The 8599-nt window shown below is 49.3% G+C and overlaps 1 protein-coding gene across 1 annotated transcript in view; it reads left to right on the top strand.

The window, feature by feature from the left end:
- Acer2 (alkaline ceramidase 2) overlaps positions 1–6499 on the top strand; it is a gene marked incomplete at its 5' end in the record, with an annotated part of 23792 nt that extends 17293 nt beyond the window's left edge. The window contains 2 exon segments of the mRNA XM_005388734.2: positions 153–290; positions 4519–6499. Of these exon segments, the coding sequence (XP_005388791.2) occupies positions 153–290; positions 4519–4705 (325 nt within the window).
- Positions 6500–8599: the final 2100 nt, after the last annotated feature.

The following is an 8599-nucleotide window of genomic DNA, read 5'->3' on the forward strand; positions in this document are numbered from 1 at the left end:
GCACTTAGGAATTTGCTTCAGCGAGGCTGGAGGGTGGCAGTCTGGGTGGCGGGCAGGAGCCCAGGGCCAGGGGCTCAGGCAGATGGGGGGAGCCGGAGAGGGAGAAGGCTGTGGCCAGCACTGACAGCCGCTGCACTCTGCCTCCCGCACAGGTGTGACAACGTGCGCGTGTTTAAGCTGGGCCTCTTCTCCGGCCTCTGGTGGACGCTGGCCCTCTTCTGCTGGATCAGTGACCGGGCCTTCTGTGAGCTGCTGTCGTCCTTCCACTTCCCCTACCTGCACTGTGTGTGGTAAGCCCTCCCTGCGGGGGCGGGCACGGGTCTGCACTTGCTCGTGGGCTCAGGCTCGCTGCGGGGCACTGGCGGGCTCCGGACAGCGGGTGCAGAGCCAGGCGCCTCCTTCTGCTATTAGACACGTCAGGAGCAGCAGAAGCTTTGTAAAAAGGGGAATTGGCTCCCGCGAGCAGGCTTAGCCGGACAGAAAGGCCTGGTTGTTACACCTCAGGTCTGCAGTCTCGGCTCTGGCTCCACTATTAAAGCACAAAGAAGCTTGAAAGGGAATCTGCAACCTGAGTGCTGGCTGGGTTGTGGGGCTGGAGTTTGGGACCGACGTGGGCAAGAGCTGGGCATGTCCTCAGGAGGAGCCGGGCCTCAGCGCTTGAGAGACCAGGTCATTACTTGCAGGACACGCTCCCCGGTTCTTTTTGTAGTTAGAGAAAACCAGGGAACTAAGTAATGGATCAATATTGCCCACCTGTGCACACAAAGACACGCCTGCGGTTCAGGGCAGCTGACTGCAGCATCTTTTGGGGGTGCTCAGGATGCAGTAAGTTAAAGAGGAAATCAGGTAACGGCGCCTCCTGCAGAGTCCTGGACTCAGAAGCCGGGGAGCAGCGAGGAATGACTGACGCTCTTCCTAGAAACGGCTTCAGCTCAGACCCAGGGGCCTCGTCCTCTCCCTGCTACTGCAGAAGACAGCAGGGGCAGCCGAGGTCCTGCGGCCCTGGTACCACGAGAGTGTCTGGGGAAGACCCCTAGTGCTGAGGGTCTGGAGGCTTTGCTGGAGGTGCGGAAGCTTGGTGGGAAGTGGCCCGAAGATACCCAGTGTGAAAGATTTGACCTACATTTCCTTGCACAAATGAACTAGAGTTTGCACGTATTTGTCACGAAACCCAGGCTGTGCAAACGCAAATCCCAGGGACTTCCAGTACTGCTTCCAGGAGACAAAACAGGACAAGTTGGGGTTTTCACTCTCAGGATCCATTGCTTGAAATTTCCTAGGTTTAACTTCAGTTCACACTAGTGAATTTGTGCATTTCACATACCTGTTGAGTTAGAATTTACAGATGCACAGATTTTTAAGTACGTACTTTGAGTTTGATGAATGTATACACCTATATAAATATGACTTTATTCAAGATGTATATTTTTATCAAAGTTACAGTAGCAATTTAAGTAAAATTCAAAATTTAGATTATATGATAACTTTGGCACAGACTTACTTGTTTATGAATCTGGTGTTGTTATCTTGTTTTTCACAAGTGATGTATTTTTTCCTGCCACCTTTGCTTTAGTTAATTAGTTTATTAGGGTTCTCACATGAGAGAAAACAACAATATTTAACTCTCTGAATCTGGCTTATTTTGCTTAACTTTACGGTCTCTAGCTCCACCCTTTTTCCTGCAGATGCCATAATTTCATTCTTTTTATGCCAGAAAAATATTCATATTCATATTGAACATTCATACTGAAAATATTCAGTTCATGGGGTTCATACCCACTACGTTTTCCTTATCCACTCATCTGTCACTGACAGGAGGCTGTTCCCACCGCGTAGCTGTTGTGAGTTGTGCGTTGTTATTATAGACGGCCATGTTAGATGGACGTTAAGGCAGACGTTAGGGGCCCTCCACAGGGTCAGTGCAGAGGATGAGGCCCACCTGAAGGTCAGGCTCAAGGGGCCCAGGCCTGCATGCCTCCCTAAGGGATAAGCAGCAACTTGAGATTACACTGTAGTTAGTCCCACCTGGTCCGGTAAATCAAGACGCCCCGAGGGTGACATCTGAACCACGCTCCCCCCGCCAGGATGTTTTCTTTCTTTCTTTCTATGTTAGTCGTTACAGGTGAGCTTAGGCATCTGGTGCTCACCGAACGCCCTTGCTGCACACCTTACTTCCCTGTTGGATCGATATTAGCTAAGCAGCTACACTGTGATCTTACTGGTTGATGGTAGTTTGCCTCTTGTGTCCACCTCGTGGTTTTGCTCTATAAAACATTCTTGGAGAAATAGCCCTGGCGCCAACCCTTGTCAGGACCCTTCCTGTCTATCAGGAGCTTCCTCTTAATAAACCTTCCTACTTTACACCTCCGTTGCCCCTTGGAATTCATTTTCCGATATTTAGGAGACACGAACTTGGCACGTCTGATATCTAGTGGGTGGGAATTATTGTTCCCAGTCACACTGTAAACATGGGTAAAGATATAAGTGATGTATGATTTAAATAAGAAATTTAAATAATATAGAAATATGGAAAGTGGCTCTCATAGCTTCAGTTTCCCCTAAAAGAAAGATAATTGTTGCCGGGCATGGTGGCGCATGCCTGTAATCCCAGCACTTGGGAGGCTGAGGCAGGAGGATCGTTGTGAGTTCAAGACTAGCCTGGGCTACAAAGTGAGCTCAAGGCCAGCCTGAACTGCATAGTGAGACCCTGTCTCAAAAAGACAAAAAAAAACAAAAACAAAAACAAAGATAATTGTTAATAGTCTGAAGTCTGTCCTTTCAGATTTTATTATGTATATATAATATATATATTTCTCTTCCACTTTTAAAAATGTTTTTATTTTTGATACATAATTGCACATATTTATGGGGTGTAGTGTGACATTTCTCTCTCTCTATCTATATATAGAGAGAGAGAAAAACGTATAATGATCAGATTTGGATTATTGGCATATCCATTACCCCAGACATTATTTCTTTGTGTTGGGAACATTCAGAATCTTCTTTAAAAGCTATTTTGAGATATTCAGTTAATCTTCAAGCATAGTTATCCTTCTGTGACATAGAATGTTAATTTTTTTTCTTGAATCTTTCTACTTGTTTTTTTTTTTGGTGCTGGGAATCGAACTTGAGACCTTGCGTTGCCAGGCAGGCGCTGTGCCGCTGAGCTACATCCCTCGCCCATTCTCCCTGCCTTTTAGAAACAAAAGTAGCATTGCTCTACATGATGCAAACTAACTTTTTTTGTTTCACCAAATACTAGCTCATAGGCACCATTCTATACCCGTGCATATATATTTATATTTTGCATTTGATACTTTATGATATGAATGCTTTGTAATTCATTTAACCAACCTGTAGTGGATAGTTAGGTAATCTCTAATTTTTCACTGTTGCCAACAATTTATAATAACCATCTATATGGGCTCTAATTCTTGAATGGTCCCGTAGATTAAATTGTAATCTAAATTGCAAAATCTGAAGAGATGGTACCAATGAACACTGTGTACTAAAGTCTGTTAAGACAGTGCCTTTATCCACATGTACATAGCTGGGATATTAGCTCGTTTAACTTGTTAACTTGATTGGAGAAATTATATTTTGTTCTTACTGTCAGTCTTTGAAAGATGAGTACTGTTGAACATTTTTTCAAATGTAAATTTGCTGTGTATTTCCTCTTTTGCAGTGTGTCCTTTGCTTTTTAAATCTTTTCTGTTGAGTATTTCCATTTTTAAAATTTGCATCCAGGTGCCGACTGCCTTTCCCTTGGTCGTCGTTACTGCCTGCAGAGCTCTGTGCCCTTCATTATGCAAACTGACATTTTTCAAAAGCACAGGCTAAGGCGCTGAACTCCTCACAGCCCACAGCCCGCTTCCCAGTCACCTGCGTGGGCCGAGCTTGTGCACACCACCTCCTTAGTCTCCAGCCCGCCCTGAGTATTGTGGAGCACTTTCCGGACAGCTCATGAAAACATCAGGGTTTTTTAGAGTTCTGTGTAATGTAGGGAGTTTTAGTTTTATTTTATTTTATGTTTTCTGCAGTACGGAGGGTCAAACCCAGGGGCATTTATTGGGCTACATCCGCAGTCCTGCCAATGCCCCCTGCCCCAACCTCTGGTTTTTAAGTTCTTGAGACAAAGTCTTGCTAAACCGTCTTGGGTGGGCTCAGACTTACAGTCCTCCTTCGTATAGTCAGTACTGAGCGATTCTTGTGAAGGTCATAAGCAGTGTTTTGTTACAGTGGAATCTAACCTGCTGTGTCCTGCCGCCTTGCCACCCGTTTTAAATCCTCGACCCCAGTCCTCTCGGCAGAGGCCACGGGCATTAGCTTGGTTACTCCAGCCGTTAAGTGGAGATACTCAGAGCATTCCGAGACGGGCTGCCCTGCTGTCCGGGGGCTGCCAGCCCTGCGTCCTTCCGAGTGGCAGAGGCAGCGGGGCTGCACGGGCAGGAGAGCCCGAGCCGGGCAGGCAGGTGCAGCGCCGCCCTTCGCACCTCACCAGCGCTGTCTCCTCTGCAGGCACATCCTCATCTGCCTGGCCGCCTACCTGGGCTGTGTGTGCTTCGCCTACTTCGACGCTGCCTCGGAGATCCCCGAGCAGGGCCCTGTCATCAAGTTCTGGCCCAGTGAGAAGTGGGCCTTCATCGGGGTGCCCTACGTGTCCCTCCTGTGTGCCAACAAGAAGTCACCAGTCAAGATCACGTGACGGCCGGGCGGCGCTGGCTCGTCTGCGTGCTCTCCCTCATGCACTGGGCTTCTTTCGCTAGCAAAGACAGCCAAGGGGTTCTAGGGAGCGGTGTGGGGTGCATCTTTCAGAATTCTGTTCCTGGGGGCTCTAACTAGCGTGTCGGTGGACCTCGGGGTTCCACCGTGCTGGGGAGGAAGGCGTCTGTCCTTCCCCGAGATGGATAACAGCGGACTTGGGGACACGGGTGTATCCTTCTCGCTGTCACTTCCCGATGCGTTGGTGAGTGGGCTGCAGCCATTCTGGTTATGGTGGCTGGGGCAGTCCAGTCCTTCGGGGGCCGGGGCTGCCCAGTGCCTCTCCCGGAGTCGGCCTGCCCCAGGCTCTGCCGCCCGGGCACTGTTGGAGCCTGCTCTAGCCTGACCCTCCGGCTCTCTGCTGGGAGGTGCCGGAGACTTTCCCTGGGGAAGCTGCCCTTCCGGACACAGCCGTGACGCAGGGTGTGGCTGGGGAGGCTGGTTTTTCACTTGCTCCTCTCAACTAACCCAGGCTTTCGCTGCATTTGCAAATCTTTTTACCACTACCTCTGTTGAGAGAGAGATTAAGCTTCAGAGAGGGTAGGCTGGTGAGCACCACCCTCGGTGCCAAGAACCACTCTTCTGCGAGCCACTCCTACAGAAGAGCGCAACGTTTAAGTGTTGGCGTCGTCTCCCAGAGCAGCAGCCTCAGGTGCACACACAGCAGCTGTGGTGTGGAGATCCCTGATATAGCCCACCTTGCCGCTGGGCCCCGTGCTATCACCAAATCCTTACGATTTTGCTGGGGCCTCTGGCTTAAACTTGGGAGCAAACACTGATTTTTCCCCCACCACTGAAGCCTCCAGTATCTTACACTGTTCTGGAAATTACCTTCAAGAACTCACCTGGCTGGGCACACTGCTTTATGCCTGTGATCCCAGCGTTTGGGAGGCGGAGTTAGTAGCACCACAGATTTGAGGCCAGCCGGGGCAATTTTGTGAGGACCTGGCTCAAAATAACAAGGGTTGGGGATACGGTAGAGAGGGCCTGGTTTCGATCCCTAATACTGAAAGAAAAAAAGGGAAACATTCTCGCCCTGTATTTCTCCGCGATTTCTGTGGAAGTGACGCTCCCCACGCTCACGTGCAGGGTGTTTCCTGTGGTTCTCAGCGCTGACCTCCCACTTCGCTCAGGTGCTGGCCGTGAGTGCACTGGTCAGCCGGTGGAGGGCGCTGGTGCAGCTGGGCGGATCTTGCCGTCTGAGCGTTTCTCACCTGGGGTGACCCTGGCTGCAGTGACTCTTCACTGGACTTCAGTGGAGGACTCCAGGGCTGTCTTCAGGGTGTGAGGAGGGGATGGTCGACCTCAGGGATACTCACTTCAACTCAGGCAGCTCTTGCTTTTCAGCGTAACATTGTTAAGGTAAAGCAGGACGGTCATGCCCTTCTGCCCTGCTTGGGTGGATGGGAGTCACGTCCCCTGCCCAGGACTCTTAGTCTGGTTAGAATTTGCGCAGAATCCAAAGGGAAAAGGCCAATCATCATCTGAACTTAGAGTTTAAAAATGAAGGACTTTATTCAACTTCGATGGTTTTCAAATTTTCTAAATAACTCACTAGGCTATTTCCTGTTTTTTCTTGTAGCAAGAAATCTTTATGGAACACTATTGTGTGAAATAAATAAATTTTAGGAACTTACATTTATACCATCTACTTAATATATCAGTCAGTAAAAATGCAAATTAAATCCCAGCACTTGGGAGGCTGAGGCAGGAGGATTGTTGCAGGTTTGAGGCCAGCCTAGGCTACAAAGTGAGCTCAATGTCAGCCTGAACTGCATGGCAAGACCCTGTCTCAAAAAGAAAAAAAAAAAAAAAAGAAAAAAGATTTTCCCAGTAAAAATACAAATTAACAAGTTGGTGATGCCCTGAGATAGAAAAATGTGGTATGAAATGCGTGTACATGTTGCTTTATAACATATTTTAAGATGACTTTAGGTGGAATGTATGTGGAACCTCTACTGTACCTTGCTGAGACCTTAGTGATTCACGGCTTGGAACTGCTGCTAAGTCCTTTGAGGTTCAAGTCTGGAGCTTTAAAAAGAGAAAGGTCAGACCACGTTCACTTCGGGTTGACTTGACGAGGCATGAATTCTGGTCTTACCTATGCTGAAGTACAAAATGAGCGAAGGTGGTGTGTTTGGCGTTGAGCGAAGGTGGTGTGTTTGGCGTATTTTAAGCCCAGCTGTCTTAGCAAAGGCACACGGGCAAATACAAGCAGAAGGGAGGACGTGATTTTTTTGGCATGTAAAGTTTAATTTGTCCAGGGGCCCCTCAGTGACAGTACTTCCTTACAATCACGGAGGAGCCACTTCTCTTTATCAGGGAAAGGACGTATTCCTTGGGGGCTCTGCTGACACCCCTCCTGCAGCCCCTGGAGATGGGATGGATGTGACCAGGGGGCGTGCGTGAACGGCCTGGAAGAGCGGAAGTGAGTCCTGAGTCCCTGGGCTGTTCTCATCCCTCTCCGACAAGAGACATGACCAAGTGAGGTGTCAGACATGTCCCAAAGGGATGAGAGCTGGGAAAAAGGCGTGGAGTGTATCTGAGGAGGACAAAACGTACTTCTCCCTTTGGACGGAAATCACTAGCGTGGTAACTCCAGAGAGCAGACGTGGACGAAGCTTAGTTTGCATTGGGTTTAGGGCATTGGTCATATTTATATCGAAGCACTACATGGTCTTTAAAGAAAACTGGGAAACTACAAAAAGCTGTAGAAAAAACCTGTTTCTGTCACCCAAACACAGCCATTGTTAGTGTTGGGCGTTAGTGTTGTTTCGGTATTGGGTGTGTTTCCCTACTTTCGTCTTTTCCCCTCACTGTTGGAGTTGTACACATGTCCTCTAACCTCGGCAGCTTGTTCTGCATCTTTGAAATGTGAATGCCAGTTGCACACTTTCCACGAGCGGGTGTGAAGTACACTAGGGTCGGGTGCACACTTGAAGGCGGGTCACTGGATTCTGAGACTTAACTTCTGGATCTTCCTTCTTAATGGAGCCTGACGTGAATGTGCCCACGAGATGGTGAACTGAAATCTGTACTTTCGTTATACTTCTTCTGCCCTTTGATTGAGCTCAGATTTTGATGTGCTCAGATTAAAGAAGGAATAGCGTATTTCATTAATGGATGTGTAATCAAGAAGCTCCCTCCCTCCTTCTGCCCAGCAGGAAGGTGTGGAGGAGTTGGGTGACAGCCATGGCTGCTCAGCAAGGCTGCTGGATGTTGTTCTGGTTAGAATTCGCCTGGGCTCTTGATCCAGGCAGAACTGGATTTAAGACACAAAAGCCCCATGAGTGTTACCGAGTGATTTCTTCCACCAGGGATGCATGTTTTATCGTGTCTGATTGATGGCTGTTACTAGAAAGGAAACCTCACTCCTCTCCACAGCGGCGTCAGTGAGCGCTCCAGGGAGCACAGGTTGGTGCGGGAGGGGACGTCGGCCCCGCTCTGGCAGCGGGCTGCCCTTCTGGGGAGCTCTGGGCCTGTTGAACAAAACGTGCCTGAAACACTAGCTATGCACCGGTTACGCTCTGTCGGGGGCAGGCTTGGTGGCTGTCAAGTGGAAGCTTGGTGAAAACTCTGCCACTACATTTATTGGATTTCTCAGGTGTGCACACACGTCCTCTTCCCTGAGCCAGGGCCGTGTTGGAAGCTCAGGACTGAGGTTTGCGCCTTCCCCTTGGGCTGGCGTGCAGACATCCCTGGGGGACGGGTGTGGCTGAAGCTTGCTCGGCCAGGGCCCCCCCTTGCCTAGCTCCCCTCCCCAGCTGAGCTTGCAACCTTTTCTAGCCTGGGTTGACTTGGATCATCCAGCTGGTCCCCGAGGTTTGGGGCCAGGCTG

The sequence above is a fragment of the Chinchilla lanigera genome, unplaced genomic scaffold (genome assembly GCF_000276665.1).
Source record: "Chinchilla lanigera isolate Chin_1 unplaced genomic scaffold, ChiLan1.0 scaffold00033, whole genome shotgun sequence".
Classification (NCBI taxonomy): domain Eukaryota; kingdom Metazoa; phylum Chordata; class Mammalia; order Rodentia; family Chinchillidae; genus Chinchilla; species Chinchilla lanigera.